At 57.2% G+C, this 24,941-nt stretch overlaps 2 protein-coding genes across 10 annotated transcripts in view; one reads left to right on the top strand and one right to left on the bottom strand.

Annotated features, from left to right (window-relative positions):
- Positions 1 to 464: 464 nt before the first annotated feature.
- Positions 465 to 17,347, top strand: SPDEF (SAM pointed domain containing ETS transcription factor). 2 transcript variants are annotated; one of them, XM_036887090.2, is made up of 7 exons: positions 932 to 1,041; positions 1,204 to 1,341; positions 10,988 to 11,452; positions 13,290 to 13,487; positions 14,928 to 14,975; positions 15,086 to 15,232; positions 17,169 to 17,347. In XM_036887090.2, the coding sequence occupies exons 3-7, from the start codon at positions 11,017 to 11,019 to the stop codon at positions 17,345 to 17,347; spliced, it is 1,008 nt and encodes a 335-aa protein (XP_036742985.2). In that variant the 5' UTR covers positions 932 to 1,041; positions 1,204 to 1,341; positions 10,988 to 11,016. The 2 variants fall into 2 exon arrangements, with proteins under 2 accessions (XP_057350362.1, XP_036742985.2); XM_057494379.1 differs by having other exon boundaries at positions 465 to 1,341.
- Positions 17,348 to 20,478: 3,131 nt separating this feature from the next.
- The window catches only part of PACSIN1 (protein kinase C and casein kinase substrate in neurons 1), a 49,241-nt gene continuing 44,778 nt past the window's right edge, over positions 20,479 to 24,941 (bottom strand). For 6 of the 8 annotated variants that reach the window (XM_036887062.2, XM_057494378.1, XM_036887063.2 and 3 more), the window contains 4 exons: positions 24,681 to 24,801; positions 24,456 to 24,583; positions 23,710 to 23,897; positions 20,479 to 23,214 (listed from right to left, as the gene is read on the bottom strand). In XM_036887062.2, coding sequence (XP_036742957.1) covers positions 23,105 to 23,214; positions 23,710 to 23,897; positions 24,456 to 24,583; positions 24,681 to 24,801 — 547 coding nt within the window. In that variant the 3' untranslated portion in view covers positions 20,479 to 23,104. The remainder of the gene's footprint in view (positions 23,215 to 23,709; positions 23,898 to 24,455; positions 24,584 to 24,680; positions 24,802 to 24,941) is intronic. The other 2 variants (XM_057494376.1, XM_036887060.2) reach the window with 1 other exon arrangement.

Raw genomic sequence — 24,941 nt, forward strand, 5'->3', positions numbered from 1 at the left:
CACACTGTGGGCAGTAACATAATTCCTTCTGAAATTAGAAAATAACAATAAACATTACCTAAACTGCCCTCCTCTGACAGAATAGGGGCAACAGGTACTCGGTGCCCTTCCGAAATGATCCAGAAAAAGGAAGAGCCAGCTCCTGTCCTCTGGGGACATCCCTCAACCCAGCTGGCAGGATGAGGAAGAAACTGAGCACTCACCTACGCGGCCCTCCTTGGGCTCATGGAGATGGAGGAGCCCGGGGGTGGGTGCCTCACTGCCTCCCCCGTTCGGGTGCTGTGGGAGAGCAGGCTGCCGTGGGGTGACCCCCACTCGGGGCCTGGGAAAGTGAGCTGCGAGTCCTTCCTGCACACCGCTGAGCGACGACCCTGGGCCAGGCTCTATGGAGCACAGAGAACATGGCTCTCACAAGGGGTAGGTGGGCCCACGAGCCTCAGATCCCCTTCCCTGAGGTTCTCTGAAGTTCCCTCCATCCCTGGCCTGGGACAGCACCTCCTCCAGGAAGCCTGCACTGACTCCCATTTCCAGGAGCCCACCCTCAGTGCTCCATCAAGCCCTCCACTGGGGTATATATGGGTGGCCCTGAATTTCCTGAGCTTGCTTGCCTGTCCCTTGATCTTGACTGATTCCCCCTTAGCATCCCAGCCCTAGATCCCATCTCTAGATAGATCTATCCCCTGTGCCTTGCATATAATATGAGCTCAGTGGCTATGCATCAATGAATGAATGAATGAGTGAAGAGTGAGTGAGTGGGTGAGTGAGTGAATGCATCAGTGAATTCCCAGACTGCCAGGGTATGCATCCCCTGGCGAGGAGGGGGAGGCCTGCAAGGGTTAACCGGGAGCCCGCCTGTGGTCTGAGGTAAGCAGGGAGCGTATTTGTTCAGGTAAATAAGGAAGGATTACTTATAATGGGAAATCAGGCCCTGGCCAACTCTTCATCTCACAGCTGCCTGACTTCCTCCCAGCACATTCCTCCACTCTGACCGTGCCTATACCGCCTTGCAGACCCAGTCCCCAGAGCCAACCGTGGCCCTATGTAAGCCCCTCTGGTTGGGTTTTGCCGCAGTGCCAACAGGTAGCCCTGGGCTGGGGGCAAGAGGGCTCCCCATAGGGCACGCAGCCCTGAGACCTCAGAGGACCACCCCTGCAGGGTGGCCAGGCCCCCAGCGGCCCACCCGACTGTCACCTCTGTCCCCAGCCCCACTGGTCCCTGGTCCCACTGGCACCCCAGATGCCTGGCTGAGCTCCAGCGGTAGCCTAAGCTGCCCACACCTCCCCCTGGCCCCCAAGGTTGGCACTGCAGTGGACGACCCTTTGGGCACCAGACAGCTAACTGGTAAGTGTTGGGGGAGGCACGGGGGCTTCTTCCTGACAGTTGTGGGATTGCAGGTAACTGAGGGCAGGACTTGGAGGCGCACTTTGCAAGCTCAGAACTGATCTCCCAGGCATCAGCCACCCTGTGATCTGGATTCTCCACCCCCAGAAGCCCCTGACCCCTCTGCATGCAGCCCAGCCTGCCTCCCTGGGCCAACCCCAGAGCCTTGTTGAGACCCCTTGGCCTGGTGAGGCCTGGGGTGCCCCATGTCTGTGATGGCCCCTTCTGGGCTGCTCACGGAGACCAGCCCCTACAGCCTGCAGGAAGGCAGCTCTGCAGGTGCAGAGCCTCAGCCCCGGAGACCTGCTCGTTCTGCTTGGCTAGTGAAACACAAGCCATCTTTCTGCTGCCACCAGCCATAGCTGCTTTGCCAAGGGAAGGGTCCCCCGGGGCCAGGCCACAAGTGGGCAGGGGCTTGCTGGAACCTAGAGGCCCAGGGTCAGTGTCCAGTTTGGAGCAGGCAGGACAGGCCCAGAGCCCAGGGGGTGGGCAAGGCTGTGGTGGGTGCAGGAACCAGGTGGTCTGGGGAGCCATGGATCAAAGCCCCTGGGCACAGGTATGCAGGGAATAGGGGGGGTGCCCAAGCTGGGCACACTAAGAAAGAAACGAGGGCCCTCAAAGGTGCTCATTTCTTAAGATTTGCCAAATGCGTCCTGTAGAGAGAAGGAAGTGGATGATGGAGAGGACAGGGTGGAAGGCCAAAGGGTCTGCGAGGCTGGGGACTGCCCTGAAGCTGGACAAAGTGTGTGTGTGTGTGCGCGTGTGCACATGCATGCACGTGTGGGGGAGTGTTGGGGAGGGTGCAGGCCTCTGAGCTAGCCCTGGGTCCCCTTGCTTCCCCCTGTAGCTGAGCCCACTCAGCAGCCCATACACTGGCCACAAGCCTCAACTGGCCTGTCCCCTTTATGACCACCAAGGCTTTTCTCCTCCTTGACCTGGGCTGGGACTTGGCCTCACTTCCGGCTCCCACCTCCCCTATAAACAGCTTCACAACACCCCCAATAAAGCTGCTCTCCCCAGTGCCAGCTGCTCAGCTGAGTAACAAAGCAAACAGGTGCCTGGGCCACCCCAGGCCTGAGGTGAGGACGGGGATAGGCAGAGACTCCCCACCAGACAGATAGGTCCAGGCCATGGCCCAGCCCAGCCAGGCTAGCCCTGCCCTCCCCTTGCCTGCTTGGGGAAGGGCTGGAGCCAGGGACCCCCAGCCTGGGGTCTTACCACCCCAAACTCACAGAAACTTGGGAAAAGGGAACATCCCAAGGGCCCCCAGGGAGATTAGGGTATGAAGGAGGTAGTCTCTCTGGTACAAGACCACCCTCCCCTTTGAGGCCTGACCATAAATGGTCAAGTGTTTCTCTATTCTGGGCACCAGAGGGGGACCCAGAGAAAACTCTGTCCCTAATGGACATGTTCATGGTGCATTACCAATTGTAAAATACAGATGCAATGCCATTTGATTTTCACGAGGACTAATTAAAACTTCTCTGTCAACCAAGCCTGAGAGAATAGGGTGGCACCCAGTAGGTGCTCAATCAATGCTCAAAAATTGTGACACTGGCAGGAAGTAGAACAAGGAGAACCCGCTTTTTACCACCAAGGTCATCGCAGATGTAGTTAATAGCCCTGAAACAATTAGCACAATTTTATGCTAAATCAGTTGGTGCAGCTTGAGTGTAACATGGGAAATCAGTTCAGGCTGATTTCCAAGACCCTTTGGGTGGAAGGCAAGAAAGGATGGGCTGAGGCCCGCAGTGTGTGACCTTGAGCAAGCCACTTTTCCTCCCTGCGTTTGCAGCTCCTTGTCTGTATAATGGGAAGTTTAGACGAGATGGCCTCCTCTGGTCAAGGAGGTTTCATGGAGGAGACAACCCGGAGCTGGGTTTTGAAGGCTGTGTGAGAACGGGTGGAAGCAGGCTGGCCGGCTGGGTTTGCCAGCCCTGCACGACCTGTGTGCTTTCCCAGCCCAGGCTCCTCGGCGGAGGTCAGGGGAGGTGGGCGGCTCTGGCTGGGGCTCCCCCTGGAGGCCGGGTGTAGGTGAGGCCGGCAGCTGCCCTGGGCTGGGTTGGAGAGCGGGATGACCTCCTCCACCACCACCCTCAGCTCCTTCCCAGACTCCACACTTCAGCTGCTCCCCTCCACCCACCACTGCCACCCGACTCTTCCTTCTTCTTCCCCTCATTCCTCACCCCACTACCTTTCCCTCCCATCTTCTTCAGCTCCATCCCCTCACCTGCTCCCAGGTGCCTCCTTCATGCATGCTCAGCCCAACAGAATTTACAAGGAATCCCCATCTACACTCTCCCTCAATCTTCTTAACCCCTTTAAGACTTGCTCTTGACAGCCCATTTAACAGATGAGACAACAGATTGTCAGAGGAAGTTGAGTCACTTGCCTCAGTCCCAGAGCTAGAGAGCAGAGCGTCTGGTCTAGGACCCTACCCATCCCCCATCCCATTCCATGCCCCACCCTGTGCCCCCAGCCAAGCGAAGCAGCCTGTCAAGTGGAACAAGTCTTCCCAAAGCAAACTTTGCACAAGCCGAGTTGCCCTGGGCTCTTCCTGACATTTAATGCTGGGCTCCTTGCTCTGCCTAGTTCGCACGTTCCCAGTCCAGAAGGTGTCCCCTGCCAGATTCTCCTCTCCCACCTCCCGGCACTGGGTGGGGCCTCCAAACCAGAGGCAGGCGAGCCTTCTCCCCCATCTGGACCAATTCTTCTCAGCCAGGGACCTGAGTGGGAATCTGCTGGGTGCCAGATGGACCAGAGCCCATCCGGGACCGTAGAAAGGGGGAATGAGGTCCCTCCAGGCACCACCAGAACTGAGGTTCCCTTCCTTCTCCCTCTAGCTCTGAGGTTTAGGAGAGGAGTCTGGGGGTGACTGTCCAGGCTAGGGTTCCAGCTCCTGGGACTGCTGACAGCAGCAGGGACCCAGGTCTCTGCTCTGAGGCAGCAAGTTGGCCTGAGGGCTGCCAGCATCCAGCTTTTCCTGCCATGAGCCCCTCCAGGGCTCCAGGACCGGAAGGACAATGTGTCTCCGCTGACACTTCACGGTGCAGGTGGGTCCCAGGAACCCCCAATCACCTGCCCCTGCCCATTTAAACTTCTTTGTGAAGTAATTTCTGTTCTTAGCCTCTCAGGACTGGTCATTCTGGACTTGTGTCATTTTCTATAATGTTGAAGGGCCCTAACTCTGCCTCAAAACCGCATTTCCAAGCCCCAGTGTGTGCTCCCCGGCCCTAGGATTGGGGCTCAAGGTACATTTTCTCTCTCAGTCCTGTCAAGATTGTACAGATTCACCATCTGGGATATATGGAGCACCTCGTGTTTCAGCACTGTGCTGGGCCTGGGGGAGGCTACAGAGATGTGTAAGATTAGAGACCAGAGTACCCAGCATGCACACATGCCTCTTGGGGGACTATAAAGTCTTCTCATATCACCGCCTTGCCTTGTCATGCCAAACCCCAGGGACAGTTGTCTTTATGAGCCCCCATGTCACTGATGAGGAGCCTGAGGCCGCGAGGATCAGCCAGGGTGCCACAGACAGAAGCTGGGTGAAGCCCACGTGTTCTCCTGCCTTCAGGGACCCAGCTGCCAGGCAGGGGCTGGAGTGTGGGGAGTGAGATACCCAAAAAGCCTTGGAGCTGTGTAGCAAATGCTGGGAGGGGCTGTAGAGACAAGGTGCTGAAAGAGGGTAGGGGAGAGAGAAGGTGCTGTGGCTCGGCCCCTTTGGGGAGGATTTGTAGGGCTCCAGATGGCGCTGGAGAGAGGAGTGTGGGGCAGCACCATGTGATCCAGGGTGGATAGGTAGATGGCCGGGGCATGGTGCTCCAGGTAGGGCAAAGGAGCTTGACTGGGTGCTGGGGCATGGGAAGCACGCTCTGTGTATGCTTTCACAGTGTATGCTCTGCAAAGGCTGAATGGAGTGATTTGCAGTTTCTGGAGAGCCCTGAAAGGCAGGATTTGTTCTTGATGTGGCTGGAAAGCACTTTGGAGCTGGAATTTTCAGGGGCTGGGTCAGCAGAGGCAGAAGGGGTGGTCAGCAGGGGTGACCCAGAGGTCTGAAGGTGCCTAGTTATCAGCACCATCTCAGAAGAGGGTGGCGCTCAGTCTTGAATTCCAGTCCTGCTCAGTCACCATGGATGTGTGTCCCATAGCAGTCACAGCACCTGGGTCTATCAGTTGTAAACCTTACTGGCTGCCTCAGGGGACAGCAGGCAGAGCCCAAGGAAGCAGTTTACTTACCTTCCCCTCGTCCCAGAAAGAGGTGGGAGTGATTGTCAGTGAGGCCGTGTGTGTGGATGCAGCAGTACCGAGGCTGCAGGAGTGAATGGGAGACAGAGCCAGTCCAAATGTGCTTCCAGGTCCATGGCTTCCAAGGGAACCTGGGAAAAGTGGGCTAGACCAGATCTCCCTAACGTTCCCCCAACCCTTTCTCTTCCTATGCCTGTCCTCCTGCTACCTGGCCATTTTCCCCAATTCCCTACCCACCCTCGAATCCCTGCATAGCCTCACCCCAACTCCAACTCCAAGTCTCCCCACACCTCTTCTCCTGGGCCCCTGGCTGGCTTCTCAAGTTGAACCTCCTAGAGAACAGGGCTCCTGAGGAAGATAAGTCAGTGGCCAAGATGGGTCTAGAGTCTGAAGAGATGGGGAAGAGCTGGGGGGACAAGAAGAAATCTGCCTCCCATACTCTCAAGCAGAGCCCAAGACAGGTGAGTCTTTCCTCAACTGCTTCCCGGAGATGCACCTCCCTTCTTTCTGCGCTTGGAAACCTCTGGGGCAGCATGTACTTCGGGATGGCCACAAAGTGGTGCTTGAGAGAAGGCTGGTGCTGCCTACAGGTGGCCAGCCTGGGATCCCTTCCTGGGTAAGGGGTGTCTGTCTACTGGGGAGGCCAGCACGCATCAGAGAAGGGTGGTCAGCATGGAGGATGTTAGTGATTTTCTTGGGCCCAGCTAGTATGAGCACTTTAAGAGGGCAGGGAGCAGGGGTTCCATGGTAGGGCAGGAGCTGTCCCAAGAGAAGTGAGGGGGCAGGGGGAGAGCTGAAGGGTGAGAAGGGAATGTCTAAGGAAGGGGTGGGGGAGGCTGGGGCCAGAGGCAGGGAGGGTTCAGAGAAGCCAGACATGCCACTAGGGCAGGTCATGGGCACTGGCCCCGGGCTCCCTGTGGCCCGGAAGGGCTCGGCTTCTCTCGAGGGTGTTGACGAGGAGCCTGGGGGTCAGGCCCGTGTGGCCTCTGCCCCTCTGCATGGCTCCAGGCCCGGTCCTAGTCACAGCCCCCACAGCTCCCTGATTCTGACCCATTAAAGAAGGCCCTTCGCATCGAGGGAGGAGGGCGGACAGCCAGGGCAGGGGCCACAGTGGGGAGCCAGAGAGGGCTGCCCTGGCTGGTAGAGCAAGGCCAATTCAGAGCTGAGTGCTGAGCTCTGTCACCCCCCGCCCCACCCACTCTCCCTCTGTGCTCTTCTCACTGGGGTCTGCAGTTGGGATCCTGGGCTCTGGGCAGATGAGGTTGGGTCTCAGGATTGAGGGAGAGGTTCAGGCACATCTACCGCACCCTCAATCTCCCCCAGGGGTAAGGCCTGGGAGCCTGGACTGAGCAGGATGTGGGAGACAGGCTCCAACCCCACGACAGCCAAGGGCCTTATGGAGACCTCCTCGGTAGCTCTACTTCCCCAAGGCTGAGTTTCAGGAGATATCGGGGTCTTTTGCTGGTGCCAGTTAGGGGTGGGAGTGAGAAGAGAGGAGACAGGGGTGTTCCAGGGGCATATCCTGGCCCTGAGTGGGGCCGTGTCAGGAAACAGCTGCTGTAAATCTCTTACTTTGGGTCCCTCTGTGCTCTCTCCTTAATCTGCCTTCCTGGGGGTATGGGAGGTGCTGAGAGAAGTGGCCCAGGGTGGCTAATTCTTCTGGCCACTGCCCCACCAATCTGGCCCTGTCTTTGGGCCTTGGCCTCCACCAACTGTTACCAAACTTCCTTTGTCTGGAATCAGAGCCAGAGCTTCTGTGGCAGGAGGAAGCCAGGACACACTGAGCCTTAATCCAGACATGTGGCTTAATTCAGAAAAGATCAGCTTGAGGTTTGGAAGCTGGAGGCATCACTCAGGAGACAGGCAGCCCCTTGGGCCCAGTGGGCAGAGGCTGCTGTGAAGGCTGGGCCTGCCACCGGAGGGACTGAGAGCTGGCAAACACTGAGCTCGTCCCAGGCCCCTAGGCCTATGGAACAAAGGCCTGCAGGTCAGCAGTCCTCTAGCCTGGTTCTGGCTCTGCTGTGTGACTATGGGCATGCATTGCCACTCTCTGAGCCTCATTTTTCCCAATGTACATATGCCCTCATGAGTGGACAATCATCTGTGAATACAATTGTGGCTGAGTTGCTTGGCACAGAGCGGGAGAGGTGGAAGGTCAGAGGAGGGAGCGGTTGGGGAAGGCTTCCTGGGTGAGGAGGGCTTTGGGCTGAGCTGTGGTGAGCAGGAGGGGGCGTTTTGGTCAGGGGACAACAACGCAAGAGGAGATAGCTATGTCATGCCCACAGTACAAGGGCCAGGAGAGAAAAGCTGCTCTTATTAGAGCCTGGATATGGTCACCATGTGAGTTGATCCCTGGTTCTTCTCCAGACCCTGCCGGTGACCAGACAATTAATCTGTCCCCCACTCTGGGATTCATTGTTCCCATCTATAAAATCATCACATAATATATGGTCCCTTTCAACTCTGATTATCTGAACAGGACAGGAGGTGGGCTCAGCGGCAGGCACCAGCCATTGTGATTGGACAGGGCTGCTAAGGGGAGGTTCCTGGGCACACGGTCCGCTTCTGACGAAAGGGTGTTGGAGGGAAATGAGTTTGACAGTCGGGTGGAATAAGCAGGTTGGAGGTGGGAAGGGACTTTGGAGGATCAAGTTGCCCAATCAGGAGGTGAGGCAGGATCCTGGGAAGAAGGGACAGGCCAGAGAAGAAGCCTCCGAGGGAAAGTGGTCCGGTGAGCAGAGCCTGCGCATGGCCAGCTGGGGATGCTGGGCGAGCTGCACAGCTCCTGTGAGCCTCACGTCTGCATCTATGAAGCAGAGCCTTCACGGCCACATGACCCCAGCTGTGAGGAGTACAGGGGGTAACCTGCAGGAACACTCTGGGCCTGGGAGGTGCTCGCAACACAGGTCTCTCTTCCCCCCTGAGTCCAGCCCCAGGGCCTGGAGGAGATGGCCAAGTTGCAGCCCGGGCACCCATGCTCCTGGTTCCCTGACCAGTACACCAAGGTCCCCCAGACCTGGGCCGCTGGGGTCAGAGCATCCCCACCACCGCCTTGCCGGCAGCCAACTGGGTCTTTCTTTCTGCTACATGGTTAATCATTAACTTATTTTTCACCAAGGAAGTGTTGGAGCTGGGACCAAGCCTTGGTTGAGAACAAGTTCCTTGGCGTTTAGGAGCAAGGTGATGGGGAGCTGCAGTGCGGGGTGTGAGGGGCGGGTGCGAAGTCCCTGAGGGGGAAGGAGCCCTGGGCTAGGAGCTGGGAAAACTGGATCCAGGTCACCTAAGTCTCTGCACCTTAACTTCCCCATCCACAGAGGAGGAATGGGAGTGAGGCCCTGGCCACCTCTCCCAGGGAGGGCCAGACGCAAGGGCTACAGATGGGACAGGGATGTGTCATCGCATCCCCGCCTGGCAGACGCTGCCACCGGCTCTGTCCATTCATTCTCAGTGACCCCTCATGCCACTGTGCCCTAAAACACAGAAGCTGCCTCCCATCTGACCTGTGGCTGAAGCCAAGCAAATAGGAGGGCCATGAGGGAGGCAAGTTCTCCTGCTTCTTGGAATAGCTTCCGTCTCCCTGGCATATGGCCCAGGGTGTTGGCAGAGACTGTCCTAACGTGGCAGGCATGGAGTTCTGGGGACGTGGATGGGGCGGGAGGCAGGCAGGGGTGATGGGGGGAGGGGAGGTTGAGAGGGGCTCTCTGGGGGTGGGGCCACCTAGTGGGTAGGGTGTGAGCACAGGCCAGGGTGGGGACCCAGGGGCAAAGTGAGCTATTGGCACTGCCTGGGTAAATAACGTGGGCCCACAGCACACACGTGTGTTTGCAGAGAAGGACTTGAAATGATTCCAGGCCTGCCCTCTGTCCCCTACAGCCCTGGCCCCCCTTCCCTGGCCCTGCCCACCCCACCCACCCTGACCTTTCCTTCCTTGTCACTTAAAGGAGCCCTTGAAAAGGAGAGTGGAAACCAAAGGAAACGCCTTTCTTTCTTGCTGGCATGCTCTCCTCCTTGAGAACTGGCGGGGCTTCCATGTGAAGTTGGGAGTGTTGGGCACTGCACAAGAGGGGACAAGAGAAGGCCAAAATTCCACCTGGGCTCCATTCACCAAGTTTTGCTCACCAGACAGAAAAGGACATCACTTCCTGAATTGTATGAAGGGAGCTGTCTTCCAAACTAGGTTCTGTTCTTATCCCACCTGCAGGGGCAAAGGCCACTACACACTGAGGCTGAGCAGGACAGTTCCATGGGGTGACTGGAGATGGGCCAGGGAACCCCCCACTCCATTCCAGTGTGGCACAATAAACCCCACTGCTAAAGAGTCTACCCAACCTTTGGTTAAAGCCTCCCCCACTTACTGGACCGATGCCTCTAAGGCAGCGATTCTCAAATGTGAACATGCATCAGAGCCACCCAAAGGGCCTGTGGAAATGCTTTGCTGGGTCTCCCCCTAGAGCTTCCAACTCAGTAGTCACATTTCTAACACATTTCCAGGTAGTGCTGATACCGGTGGTCAGGCATCACATTTTGGAAACACTGCTTGCTTTAAATATAAATACCCCTGAGAAAGGGCACACATGAATTTGCCCTTAATCGGTAGGGTGGGTACCAGGAACCCAGCCTTGAGTGGGGGTGGGGCCCAGCACACCCTGGGGTTGTTGCTCAGTGACCACCTTACCAGCCCTATGCTGGGAATTTATTCACACAGCCATCAAATGGCCCTATGGAAAGAGAGGGGGCCTGCCTTCCCAACTAGTGAGGGGGTCCTACCCTGCCACATGCCTCACTTGCTCCTGTCGTCCCTCACCAGGCTGGTGAGGATGACAGTGATCTTTGCCTTTCCCTACCCTTTTCAAGGGCAGAATAAAAGAAAACAAGAAAGATTTAGGTTAGCTCTCAGAAGGAGCTTCCTCCACAGGATGTGGACTGGAATCTGGCTATGGGCTGCTCAGGGACAGAGCCTGGACATTAAAGGCTCCTTACCCAGGGCTCAGTTTGCCCATCTGCCAGATGGGGCTAACCCTGTCTCCACTTGTGAGAACTGAAAGAGGTCAAGAACCTCGGGAGGTTGTTTTAAGCACACTTTGTGTGTAAAGATTTGCTGCTCCCAGCCAACCTGGCTTCCCTGGGGAGTGCGGGGGCTGTGCATCTTCAGTGTTACCCGACTCACGCCTCACTCTTTCCAGCCAGGAAGTCGGTCTGCCCAGCCCTGTCCTAGCTGCCCAATGACCGGAAAGCCCCAACTCTTTCCCAGGCCCAGCCACTGCCCACTGGGCTCCTTATCCCCGTAACCAGCTTAGCAGGCCCCATGGGGACAGGGAAGCAGCCAGACCTGACTCTCCTCCCTCTTGTACTTCTGCAGACGCAACCGCCAGCCCAGGCCGCAGCAGCATGGGCAGCACCAGCCCAGGCCTGAGCAGTGCGCCCCCCAGCCGCCCCCTGCTGCCCCCTGATGTGGTGCTGCGGACAGGCCTGGAGAAGGCGGCAGTGGGAGCACTGGGGCCTGAGAGACGGGACTGGAGCCCCAGCCCACCTGCCACACCTGAGCAGGGCCTGTCCACCTTTTACCTCTCCTACTTTGACATGCTGTACCCTGAGGACAGCAGCTGGGCAGCCAAGGGCCCGGGGGCCAGCACTCGGGAGGAGCCACCTGAGGAGCCAGAGCAGTGCCCAGTCATCGACAGCCAGGCCCCCGGGGGCAGCCTGGACTTGGCACCAGGGGGGCTGACCCTGGAGGAACACTCGCTGGAGCAGGTGCAGTCCATGGTGGTGGGCGAGGTGCTCAAAGACATCGAGACAGCCTGCAAGCTGCTCAACATCACCGCAGGTGAGCCCGTCAGCATGCCCACCTCCCTAGGATGGAGCACGGGCAGAGCTGAGGTCACTGGGGGAGGGGCAGGGGCACTGCCTCGGGCAGCCCCAGCAATGCTGGGGCTTCCACACCTGCGATCAGCCCGTAACACACAGCAGCCTTGAGCCTGGGCCCTCTCTGTGCTCCACTGCCCCAGCCCAATGTCCCCACTTAGATGAAGTGAATTTGGACTCTATACCATGTGGCCCACCACCTCCTCTTGGGTTCATCTGTGCTCTTTCCTCATTCACTCTGCTTCAGCCACACAACACTCACACCTCAGGACCTTTGCATGTGCTCATCCCTCAACCTCTTCACCCATATACCATATGATAGGCTGCATATTTTATTTATTTATCTTTTACTATCTGTCCCCCCATTGTAATGTACACACCCCAAGGACAGGGATTTTCATTTGTTTTGTTCACTGCTACATTCCCTGTTCCTAGAATGGCACCTTGCACATAACAGATGCTCAGTAAACAGTAACTTCTTACTGTGCAGGGCCCTGTTCTAATACTGGGAAATTGCATGGTGACTGCCCTTCATTCACAAAGCTGACATTACAGTGAGGGAGATACTGTAAATAAATAGATAAATGTGTCACTGGCTGGTGGTGATGTGGGCTCTGACAAGAGGGGCCATCAGGAGGCCAGGCTCATGTGTGTTGTCTGCCAAGGCCTGGGAGGTATGGCTGTGGAGGTGGTGCTGAGGGGCTGCCAGGTCTCCAGGCCCCGGTCCTGCATTATTCCCCTGGGTTTGGGAGACCTGACCCTTCTTCTTGGTCACTGGGCTCTGGCATTTGAGCCTCCCACCCTCTGTGCTGCTGCTTTCACACAGGAAGGGTCTTCAGGCATCCCTCAGGCCCAGTCCCTCCTCCTCAGAGTCCTCTGGGTCCAGCCCCTGCCCCCTAGCAGGCCCAGCTGGTGTCCCCCCTTGATGTGGCTCTGCCCCTGCCCCAGTCCTCTGCTTGCCCAGTGTCCATGCCAGTCCCCACCCCAGGTTTTCCCACGGCACCTCTGCTCCCACACAGGGCTGGGGAGGGGCCTGCCATCTGAACAATGGGAACAGAAACAAATTGCTTTGACCCTAAGGAGGAAAATGGGTTTACTAAGTGGGGGCAGCCCAGCTTGCAGGTCACCCAGCTGGGGCAGCAACTTAGACCACAGTGTTCACTTAGAGGCCCCTTTATAACTGTGCCCACCAGACTGGCCTCCACCTGTGTGCCCTGCCAGGCTCACTTCTCAGCAGCAACTCAGGGGGGACACTGAGAACTTGACCAGTGTCTCCTCCCCTAGCCTCTGAGGCTGTAGCTACCCTGTGCCCTGTTATTCATTCATTCATCTCACGTGCACTGAACAGCTACTGTACACCCAGCCATAGGTGTTGGACAAGGGGATAAAATTCTCTGTGCCTCAGTTTCCTCATCTGTAAAATATGGTAGAGCTTGAGGATTGGAGTTGTAGGACTAATTCCTGGTTGGGTTTTTTTTTGGTTTTTTGAGGGTTTGGGGGAAAGCAAGAGGCAGCTGGGGCTCCCTGAAAGGTCCTTTGGGGGACATGGAAGGATCTGAGGTCTGGGTGAGAAGAGAGCTGCATAGGCTCAAGCTACCCTGCCCTGGGCCAACTTTACTTTTAGGGCCCTGGCTCCTCTCTCTCACCACCTCTCTTTTTGGGTACCCCCACCACCAAAGGGCCCCTCAAAGCCCTGTCTGGCCTGGCCCTACCCCAGGCCACAAGTTCCCCGTTCCCAGGGCTCCCCATCAGGGTGTGCCCTCCCTCGGCCCCTGGAACTAAGGAGTGTCTCTTGCCAGACCCCGTGGACTGGAGCCCTGGCAACGTGCAGAAGTGGCTCCTGTGGACAGAGCACCAGTACCGGCTGCCGCCTGTGGGCAAGGCCTTCCAGGAGCTGGGGGGCAAGGAACTGTGTGCCATGTCGGAGGAGCAGTTCCGCCAGCGCTCACCCCTGGGAGGGGACGTGCTGCACGCCCACCTGGACATCTGGAAATCAGGTAGGACGTGGTGCGGATGAGAGCAGCCCCTCCCAGGCTCCAAGCCAGGGACACTGAGGGGTGTGGTTAGGCCAGGGTGCTGTCCAGGAGGTAACTCTCGGCTGGGGAAGCAGCCCCTTGGTCCCAATCTGGGCTCCCTTCCAAAGTCCAGCCCCAATTGCTGTTGCCTTCCTGGGTCCCAGGTGAACTCGCCTTCCTGGCCCCCGCACAGCCCTGGTCACGCCTCCAGAACTTAGGACAGAACACACACAAGTTGAAAGGTAGAAATTAGACTGTGAGGACACAGGATGTCATAGCTGACAGGAACCAGGGGTACTTATGAAGTCCTTTGGCCTTTTACAATTTCATTTGTTTACTTTGTGTTGTCTTTCAGTAAAAAAATAATAAAGTAACAAATATGCATGAATTTTTAAAAAAGACATTAGTGAAAAACAGTGTACAATGAAAAGTAATTGCCCCCTCAGTCCTGGCCCTCAGCCTTCCAATCCCCTCCCTGGAGGTGATCACTGCGCCCAGTTCCTTGGGTACTTTGCTGGGTCAGTCTAGGCACGTACAAGCAGATATATGTGTGTGGGGTTTGCCTCTTTAAACACAAACAGTAACAGAGTGTCACCTGTTCTGCACTTAGGGCATCTTGGACCTTGTTCGCCATCGGTATCTATACAGCTGCCCTATTTTTAATGGCTGTACCCAACCCCTTGGTGTTTAAATCATCTCCATCTCACTGGGAGCCTGCTGTGTGCCCTGCACACAGCCAGGTGCTTTAGAGGAGGCAGTGTTTGCTCAATGACTCAAGGCCCCTCCCCTTAAGGGCCCAGGATGAGTAAGAGGACAGGACCCACTTGTATGACCCAGTCAGACACCAGTGTCCTGCCCCAGCCCAGCCCACTGGCCAGGGGCTGACATGGGCAGTGGCCAGTGCCAGGTTGAGAGTGGAAGCTGGCTGCCTCTACCCCCTACCCTTGGTCTGGAGGTGGGAGAGATGGGGAGGCAGCCAGGTGGAGAGCAAGAGGGGATAGAAGTGCTTGGTGGACTTGGCAGCAGGAGGCAGGGAGAGTTTTTCTTATGCTGGGCACTTGAGCAAGGTGCTAGGCAGAATTCGTCACCCTGCAGGACCTGTGAGGGGGATGTCCTGGCCCCACTTCACAGGTGAGAAAAGGGAGGCAGAGCAAGACCCCACTTTCGCTCTCCTCTTCTGAACAAGGGGCTGCTTGTGGGGCCTCTAAGTCCCCTTCCAGTTCCAGAATCCTAAGTTTTCTTCTAGGAAGCATCTCCCTGTAAACTATTGTCTTCCCAGACTGGCAGGAGGAAGGGAGCCATAGGGGACCCCCCAGTCCTCCAGCTACAGGGAAGCTTCCATGACCCCACAGTCCCACCCAAATGCCCTGGTCCACCCTTGGGTCTTTCCTGGGTCCCCAACCTCCTCTCCTTGCCCCACAGCGGCCTGGATGAAAGAGAGGACTTCACCTGGGGCGATTCACTACTGCGGTGAGCTGGGGCAGGCAGGGAGAGCCGGGCCCCAGGGTCTGGGGTTGAGAGGTGGCTGCCACCGAAGCAAGGGGGCTCCCCACTCACCACCACCCTCTCTGGCTGCTCAGCCTCCACCAGCGAGGAGGGCTGGACCGACAGTGAGGTGGACTCGTCCTGCTCTGGGCAGCCCATCCACCTATGGCAGTTCCTCAAGGAGCTGCTGCTCAAGCCCCACAGCTACGGCCGCTTCATCCGGTGGCTGAACAAGGAGAAGGGTGAGTGGGGCACCCTGCTGGGGCACTGTAGGGCTTGGGGCCACAAGGGAAACAGGTGCACCGAGGTTGGTGGGGCCAGCCTGGGTCCCTACCTTGTGCTAGGCACAAGGAGGGGTTGGGCTGGGCAGAGGGGTGGAGCTGCCCCCACCTTTGCCCTGAAGGCCAGACATGCTGCCATCACTGGATAGTCCAGGGTCTGTGTGCCATTTGTGTCCACATCCATGTCCCCACAGACTCTGTCCTATTTAGGGTCCTCAGTGCCACACGGTGCCTGGGACATATAAGGCTTAAAACTCTGCTGAGAAGTGGGACACCAAAACACCATAGCTTTGTCCTCAAAACACCATCGCTTCTCCCAGGAGACTGATGGTGTCCAGTGAGAAATACAATGTAAGCCACATGTGAGATATTAGATTTTAAAGAGTAGCCACGTTAAAAAATTTTTAATTTAAAAATAGGTGAATTTAATTTTAGTAATACTTTTATCTACCTTAACATTATACATTATAATTTCAACATATAATCAATATAAAAATTACTAATGAGATAGCTTTACTAAGTTTTCAAATCTGTTGCATATTTTAAACTTAGCACAGCTCAATTTGGACTTGCCACATTTCAAGTGCTCAAGAGCCACATGTGGCTAGTGGCTACCTCATTGAACAACATAGGACTAAATGGTGTGTGTGTGTGTGTGTGTGTGTTTAGGAAAAGGCTCAGAGCCAAGAAACTTGGGTTCTAGGCCTCATGCTGCCATTAGTAGCTGTGGGTGCCTGGGCTTCAGTCCTCTTATCCACAAAATGGACTAGATTCATGCATCCAACAAAACTTCATTGAGTACTTCATCTCGTTCCACACTTGTCAGCAACATTTATGCAGAATTATAGTGTCCTGAGGGTTGCAGGAGGATTCAGCTGCACCCTGCCCTCAGGGTACCTACAGTCTTATAGAACTAGCAGGGAACTGAGCTGGTATGCAGAGCACATCGGTGCTTCGATGGGGCCATGGGAGCATCTGTGCCTGGGTCCAGGAGCATTTCATGTAGGAGGTAACTCTAGGGCTGAGCATGTAGGATGAGAAGGGGCTAGAGAAGTTCTTGCACAAGGTGTGCTAACCCTGTGTGTATATGTGAGACGACAGTGAGCCAGTGCTCTGGGAAGAGGGTCCCATAATAGAGTTCTAGGGAAGGAAGATCAGGAAAGGCAGGGTAGTCTGGAAAGGCTTCCTGGAGGGGGCATGCTGGCCTGGGCCCTTCCCAGGAGGGTTTAGAATGAGAACTGGGAGTATGAGCATTGTAATAGCTCATACCAATGGGTATTTCCTTCAGGCTCAACAACATGCTAGCCCCCTTTGACCTACAAAAGAACGCTTCTAAAGGTAGAAAAATGACAAAGTCAGGATTCAAATCCAGACCATCATGGCTCCAAATCCACTCTTTCTACTACCTCCTCTGAATTCATCTTGCCAGAAAGGGCCGTGTGAGCTGAAATGTCTGAGAATGGCCAAGAGGTCTTTCAGGCTTGGGAATTGCAAGGGAGAGGGTGGTGGGGGCAGGTGATGACTTTGCCAAATGAGCCGTGGGCACAGTCCAGAACCTTCTGTGTAGGGTGTTTAAACCCCACAATAGTTGCCAAGGCTGGCAGGGGCCAGGCTTCAGGGCCCCCAATAACCCACAAATGTACACAGGCTTGCCCTGCACCCAGATTGGTGATTCCATATTATTTACCACTTCTGGGGCCCTGTGGCACACTGTGTACACATCTTTAACCCTCACAACCTTGGGGCTGAATATGGTGGTCCCGGCAGACCAGCCCCACCCACAGTCGACGCTGGCTCCCTTGGCTTTCCGAGAGACTGACCTGCTGGCCTTGGCCCTTCCCACTCCTGCCACCCCACTTGCATCACTGGCTCCTCTGGGCCCTCCTGCTCCCCCCAGGCATCTTCAAAATTGAGGACTCCGCCCAGGTGGCCCGGCTGTGGGGCATCCGCAAGAACCGTCCTGCCATGAACTATGACAAGCTGAGTCGCTCCATCCGCCAGTATTACAAGAAGGGCATCATCCGGAAGCCGGACATCTCCCAGCGCCTCGTCTACCAGTTCGTGCACCCCATCTGAGGGCCGAGGGCCAGGCCCTAGGCCTGAAACTGCCATTGCCACATCTGCCTCCTGCCTGCCCCTGCCTTGGCCAGACCCTGAGCTGGGGAGAGAGCAGCCTGCTGGCATTCAGAGTCCAAGGTCAGGGAAGGGACCACCCAGTGCTCCCAGGGGTGCAAGTGAACTCTCTGGGGCTTAAGGGACCCTGGGGTGGGGGTGCTTCCTCCTCAGCCCTGACTGTTCACGTGCCAGTCCGCTGCAGGATGGAGGGCGCCAGGGCTGCCCTAGGTGCTCTCGGCTCTCCAGTGTCGGCCCTCCCTCCACCCCAGCCTCTGACCTCAGGATTTCCTGAGCAGAGTCAACAGAATGGCAGTGACTTGGCCAAGGCCACTCTCAGCCCAGTGCTTTCTGCCATCCGTTCTGTACTATGCCTGGCATGGTTCTAGGAGACACCTGCCCCCCGAGCTGGGGAGCCAGCGGTGTCCCACTGGAATGGATAATAAAGTTGCCGAGAGCTGGCATGTGTTTGTGAAGTGAGTTAGTAACCCAGCCTGGAGGCCCTCTGTGCTCAAAGTGGCTGTGGTTGCAGGATCCTGGGTGGTCAAGGGAGGCTTCCTGGGGGAGGTGGCATTGAGCCGAGCCTAAAAGGTAAGAGAAAGTTGATTGGTAGAAGTTGTGGGAGAAAGGCAGTGAGGCCTCAAGGCCAAGGAAGGGCTGGAATGGTCCTCATCGCCCTCCACCTGGTGTGGGCTAAATAGAAGGAGGTGGGCTGGGGCTGAAGAGGGTTCACTGGAGAGAAGGCAGCGGCGGTCTCTGTAGCCTCTTTGCTCAGCTTCCTGCCTGGGGCATGCAGGCCTCCTGTGAAAGGACCCAGAGCCCTTGTCTCTGCTGGACCAACCAAGGGGCTGTGGGAGAAGCTGGGAGCTCAGCCCCCTCATGGGATGTTGGCTCTGCCTCAGACAAGGTGGGAGGAAGGCTGGCTGTGCAGTGTCCCTCTTGAGGAGAGGTCACGGGCCTCGGCAGTTCCCTCCATGGGCTGTGAGTCAGCAGCAAGGTGTGAGGGCTGCGAGTATGTCGGGGAGGGGCTGTGGGTCAGGCGTGTATGTGTGTGCTGGGGAAGTGGGGACCCCTCTCCTGGGCAGCACAACTCAGCTTCCTCATGCTTTTCTCACGTTTGCTCCTCTGGCTCACGGGCCCTGAGGGCCAGCTCTACGCGGGGGCTTCCGCTGCTTGATCGTCATTAACTTTCCGAGCAAAACTGTAAGGCCAGGTTACTCTTCCATTTTGCAGATGATGAAATGAGGCTCAGAACAGTTGAGTAACTTGTTTACAGTTGTACAGCCAATTGGTGGCAGAACCTGGAACTGAACCCACCAGGATGGGGCTCTCTCTGGCCCTCCACGCCTCCTGCTTCATGACTGGTTGGCACCCTTAGCCTCCCTTGTCCTTTAGCTTCTGAGGACAGGCTTCTAGGAGATGGGACAGGGAGCCAGCCAGTGCTCCCCAAACCACTAAGGGTTAAACACTGCCCTGTACTGCCACCTCTGCCCTCAGCAATTTCATTGTCTCCAGAAGAAAGTTTACTCCTGGCAGTGAGCAAACAGCACCTTGGCATCTGTCAGCTGGGCCAGGACTGGGTGAAGGAGGGGGCCCTGCCCCAGGCCTGTGTTTCACTGGCCCCTGCTGTCTGCCCACCCTCAGGGAGAGGGCAGCCTGGGACCCTGGCCAGAACCAGCTCGACTCCGCTGAACTGGTTCTATCCCCAGTCTTCCCTCCCTGCCCCCAACTGAGTCCCTTGAGCCACCTGCATGTATGTCCCCAGCTGGGCCTGGACCTGCAGAGGCCTCCAATCCCAGGCTGGGCTGGGGAAGAGGAAGCAGAGGGGGATTAGGGTTTAGGAGTGGGTTGCTGGAGCCATTCCAGAAGGGGAGCTGTGGGGGGTCAGATGGGGCAGCTGTCTGGGCTGTGGATCTGCCACAGGCACACACACATCCGTGACACCTTGTGTGCTGGTGGCAAACCAGATTTCTCTTCCTCCTCCACACATCTGCCCATCAGAGCCCCATTAACCTAGGTATTCCCTGACCCTCTTCACAGGACCCTGCCTGCAGGGCTCCCATAACTACATGCAGCAACCTGCACGAATAAGACAAGGAAACCTTTTGTCTTTACTTGAAGTCCTCTGATTGGCTAAAAGCAGCGGCTTGTCACTGGAGGCAGATTTGAGGGGTGAAAGATACAGGGTAGAGAACAGATTCAACCCCATCTTGACCTTTTCTCCCTCCTGGGTACACCCTGAGGCTAGGGGAAAGCTGGGGGCAGGGGGCGAGGGGACTGCAGTGTATCTGCCTTGAACAGGTTTGTGTCAGGGTCCTGCCAGGCTGCCAGGGCCAGAGGGGCCTCAGAGAGACATCTAACTAGACTGTGGGGAGATGAGGCTGGGGTGAGGACATGGGGATGTAATGAATTGATGGCAGAACTGGGACTGGGCCGGGGATGCCTGCCTTGTCCCGGAAGAGATCTTGCTGGAGGTGGGAAGACTAGAGTAGGGCCTGGGCCTAGTAATACAGAGACCCAGAGACCCCATCCTGCCTAGCCTCCTGAGGAAATCTCTTGCAGGAGCCCTCCTAGGGGGTCCCAGACAGAAATGCTGGAGGTCGGGCAGGACGCAGAAAACGTAGCATGGCCCAATGTCATACTATAGGGAGCCTGGGACTGTGGATAGACAGGAACCACAGGCCTCAGCAGTCCTTCTAGAGTTTTGCTTTAAAAATTGAAATCTGCCTGGGGGTCAAATTCACCCTTGAACTCTGAATTTGGGACTCCAAATGCCCTAGCTATCTTGGTCAGATCTCATCACATGCACCCAGGACCCTAAAGGCCACAGCCTCAGGCACGTCAGATTGCATCCTGTACAGACAGGATGCTGGGCCCTGGAAGGTGAAGGGACCAGCGTTCAGTCTTCTAGACAGTTGGTGGTCAGCCAGGAAAGCACCCAGTCATGCTGGGCACTACCTCCCCCAACATATACCCCAACCACATGTAACTCAGGGGGAGTGAAAGACACAACTCAAGATAACAATGTCCAGCCAGGTTCACACAGTTCTGGATTTTATCCACAGTCATACAATCATAACTTATATATATATATATATATATTTGTATTTATATCTTTAAATTACACAATCATGTACAAAACAGGTGCATTGCTGAGACCACAGTACTTCTCAGAGTTTCACAAGTGTCGGACTAATGGAGTCAAGAAGCCAAGGATGGCAGAGGCGGGCATCAGGGCAGCCCAGGCTCTTTACAGAGTCAGGCCGCAGAACAGTGGTTAACTGGGGACAAAACACATTACACCGAGCCCCACAGGGAGGGCCCATGCAGCATCGAGGGTGCGGGCGGGGGCTACAGGAGGTGGTGGGCACAGCGAGGGGCGCTGTGTTGAGTGCCCTGACAACCAGTGCTGATAGGTGGGGCTGGGTTCCTGGAGCTCAGAGGGTCTTCCAGCTGGGAGACCCTCCCACTCTGGGGTCCCAAGGAGAGAGTGGCCCCAAAAGGGGCTGCGGAGGTGGTTAATCAAAAGGAATGGGGTTTCAAGCCCCTGCCCCAGAGTGGGCAGCTAGAGTGCTAAGGGGTACAGGCCTGGGGTCCAGAGGAGCCACAGCCCCTCCCCAAGTGCTGGGAAGCTGCTGGCACAGAGAGGGGGAGCCCAGGCCCCAAGGTGCACATGTGCCGGCTTCCTGCCTTCAAAGGGTACTTGGTGGGGGGCAGAGGCCTCTAACCCCAACTTCTGCTTGGAAGAGAAGTTGAAAAGGCTCTTGTTCTGGTGTCTGGAGGACTGAGGACTTCCGCAATCTTGCTTCAGGCTCTGTTTGGCCTAGGGCACATCTCAGGCTGTAGCAAAGGCCCAGTGAGCAGACAGTGACAAGAAGGGGGGTGCTGGGGGGAGTGTGCCTGTTCCTGGGAGTGCCATCACCCCACCCCCCAACTCTGGCCCTGAGGGAGGGCGACCCCAGCTCAGACCCCTGCCAGTCTGCCGGGATCCTCTTGCCCACATTAACAGGGTCAGGGCTTTGAGGCTGGGGTCTATGACCTCCTAAAAGAGGGTTGTTGGAAGAAGCAGGGAACAAAAGAGGACTGAGGGGTGACAGATGGGCTGGAGTTTCACACTCTCTTTACCTGAAGGCCCAGGGGGGCTGGTATCGTCTCTGGAAAGGGGGGTCCTAAATCCCGAGACTCAGAAGTGGTATCACCTGTGATCAAGGCTCACCTGGTGCCTCAGGAAGTCCCAGGGACTCATCCCAGACCTTCCCAAGAGACTCCTTTTCCAGTCATTCCCCCCACACACTCTTGGGGTCTTGTCCAGCCCTGTCTGCTTCTGCACCACCCACTCCCAGGAGGAGGCCATACTTGGTATGGATACTTGGTAATCCAGCACCACTTTCACTAACCATGGGAAACACTTCTGTTCTGGGCAGGCCCTTTGCCTCCTCCCATCCCCAAAAGTCCTTTAACTGAGACCCAAGCTTGGAGATATGGAGAGGCTGCCAGCAAGGGGAGTGTGGCTCCAGGGACTAGCGCTGGGTTTGGCAGAGGGGGGACAAGGAAGAAAGACAGGGTGACTGTTCTGCTCCTGAGGGTCAGGGCTCTCCCCCATGCCAACCCCATGCCTCTCCCATTGGCTGCAGGCTCTCCCCAGGCTGGAAGCTTCCCTGGGCCTGCAGTGTCTCCCCAGGCAGGCCAGAGAGGAGGAGAGAGGGATGGGGAGTCTCGTGGAGGCTGGCTGCGCCTAGTGATTCTGCGGTTTTAGACGGACAAGGAGGGAGGGAGGCAGAATGGGCGGGCGATGCTCTCCTCCCCAGGAAACGGGAGGAGGCTGCTACTGTCGCCGGCGGTGCCCGGGGTGTTGAGGCCCCTCCCCTCGGCCTGAGGACTTCTGAGAGGGAGCGGGGTCTCTGCGGGTGCCAGAGGGGTGTGGCCCTGAGGAGGAGCCTGTGCCCACAGGATGAAGGGCCCCGGCGGAGTCGCCGTCCCTCAGCGGCGCCGAGCCTGGCCTGGGGAGGCGGCAGACTGCTGCCCCCTTCTCTCACCCTCCTCCACACCACCGACTGTCACCAAGTCCAGCTTACTCCTCTTTGTGTCTGGGGGAGCCTGGGGATTCCTGGGAATCTCTAAGGGGGAGGAGAGTGACCATTTCTCCTCAGGCCCCCCCAATCCTTAGGGGTGAACTAGAAGGGCACTCCCCAAGGCAGTGGAAGACGACAGACTGGGAGGCCTCCTTTCTCTGGGGTCTGGAGTGGAGGCCTTTGAAAAGGGCGGTTGTGGAAGGGCAGCAGGGTGGACAGGAGGCAGAGGTGGGAAAAACCAGGCCCAGGGAATGGAGGCAGGTGCTGGCGGCCTGAGGAGGGAGGGCAGGGCTGAGGTAGGGTGGGGGCAGTGGGGCAGGGGCGAAGGGTCCAGGAGTCATCCCTCAGGGCCCCGGAGACTCTCTGGTGGGATCTGAAGAGCAGACGTGATGTCTGTTGCGCTAAGTCCCCAAACCCTCGCCTACGCTGGAGCCATCACCGCAAGTCCCACCACCCTGGCCTCCGGGCGACCCTGCGAGTGCTCTGTCTCTTTGTAATTTTTGTTTTGTCCTGTTTTAACTTTTAAAAAAATAAAAGCTTGGTCGGAAAATATGTCTGGAACTCTATGGCAAGGGGAAGGAGACAAGAGTGAGAAGGAAGGGGAGGCTGTGGGTGATGGAGGGGGGAAGTGCGGAGGGCAGAAGGGCAGCTAGATGGCCTCCACGTAGTTGGCTGGGTAGAGACCCAGCTGCCCGCTGTCCAGCCGCCCGCGGCACCAACCCTGCTCGTCCTCCTCGCCCAGCTTGGTGAGCTCATCTCCTAGGAAGAGGCACAGAGGAGCTCCGTGACAGGGGCTCAGAGAGGGCGGACTCCCACCCCACACTGCTAGCCCTCCAAAACGATTATGCTGGGCGACCCCGACGCCCAGCCCCCTCCCACCCTGACCCCAATCGTTGCCCCAAAGCCCGCCGCTGGAGAACAGCGCCAGCAGCACCCGACACCCACGTGCCGCCCCAGTCACACACCTAACTGGGTCTCAGCCCAGCTTCCCAAGGCCCAGGCTCCACCCCCAGCTTTCTTTCTCTGGTCCCGACCCAGTCCCCAACGACCTGGACTTGCCCTCACGCGATTCTCAGGTCCTGACTCCGTCCCCGCCCCCCAGTTGCCACTCTCCGACCCGCTGTCGCCCTCCAGCTCGAGTCTCGGTCCCCGTAAATCCCTGCTTCCCTGCCCTCAGGCCCCGCCCCGCCGCATGCTCCGCAAATCCCTGCTTCCCTGCCCTCAGGCCCCGCCCCGCCAGCCCCCGCACCATACCCGCCTTGAAGCTGAGCTCATCTTGCTCCTGGCCGTCGTAGTCGTAGAGTGCCCGCACACGCACCCCCTTGGCGTCGTCCTCGAAGGGGTTGGAACCCCCGTTGGCCTCACTGCCCCCAAATGGGTTCCCGCTCTCGTCGTCAGACCACTCGGTGGCATAAGGCTGGCCCCTGTCATAGCTACTGACACTGAGGGTGGAGAGAGGACCTGGCATGTACTGCCTCTCACGGATGGGCCTCGTGAGAGGGGTCCGGAGCCAACGGCCCTCACTGAAAGCTCTTTAAACAGATGGAAGGCAGGACTATGAGCATTTCCACTCAGCCCTTGAGTGAGGAGGTGCTTAAAGGGACCCCAGAGAACATCCAACCCCTTATCTGAGAGGGGTGGTACAGCTTGGTGGTTAAGAGTGAGGATTCTGGAGCCTGGCCTCTTGGGCATCATATCCCGGCTCTGAGGCCCACTGACTAGCTGTGGGCAAGTCACTTAACCTCTCTGGGTTTCAGTTTCTCCTCCTGTAAATAAGACCGTTTACACACTTCTCAGAATGTTAGGAGACTTCAATGAGTTCATATATGGAAAATGCTTAGAACAGTGCTAGGGACACAGTAGGTGATTTCAAAGGATCAGCTACCACTATCTCTGAGAGAAGCATGAGGTTGCTGTAATTCAGGCCATTTCTTGTCTCCTGAAATAAAATTCAGCTGCCCCAGTGTGCAGGCCCAGGAAGCTCCTCAGGAGGCACTCACCTGCCACGGTCCCCTGCCTGGGATGTGGGCTCCACCACCCCAGTGGCGTTGGTCAGCATCACCCCCTCTGCCTTCTTGGGCTGTTTCTCCTTCTTGGTGGTGGTGTGAGGGAGGTCTGGGTTCCATTCCTGGTGGGTGCCAGGGGAGCAGTCAGGCCAGAGCGCTGCTCCCTGAGCCCTCTTCCAGGCTTTTCAGACTCCCTTCCCCATCCCCACACACCCTCACCTCAAACTGGGGCCAGTTCATGGGCATGTCTGGGCCGCTAGTGCTGCGGAACCATCTGAGGTCATCCTGGGCATCGGCCCCCCGGATGACCTGCTCCAGCTCCCGGTACACGTGGATGTAGCTGTGCACAGGGGAGATGGGAGGTGGGGAACAAGATGAACCAAGGCCCTTTTTCAACCTTAGGGAGGGCCAGAGCCCATTCAGGGGCCCAGGGTGCTGGCATGCCCTCCAGCTAGGAGTTGGGTGGGGTTTCCAAGGCAC

This window comes from Manis pentadactyla, chromosome 16 (assembly GCF_030020395.1).
Source record: "Manis pentadactyla isolate mManPen7 chromosome 16, mManPen7.hap1, whole genome shotgun sequence".
Lineage (NCBI taxonomy): Eukaryota > Metazoa > Chordata > Mammalia > Pholidota > Manidae > Manis > Manis pentadactyla.

Excerpts from the sequence above, each read along its gene's own strand:
- SPDEF (XM_057494379.1), top strand. The coding sequence starts at position 11,017 with ATGGGCAGCACCAGCCCAGGCCTGAGCAGTGCGCCCCCCAGCCGCCCC. Across the intron at positions 11,453-13,289 it reads GCTGCTCAACATCACCGCAG|ACCCCGTGGACTGGAGCCCT; the intron begins GTGAGCCCGTCA and ends GTCTCTTGCCAG. Across the intron at positions 14,976-15,085 it reads TGGGGCGATTCACTACTGCG|CCTCCACCAGCGAGGAGGGC; the intron begins GTGAGCTGGGGC and ends CTGGCTGCTCAG.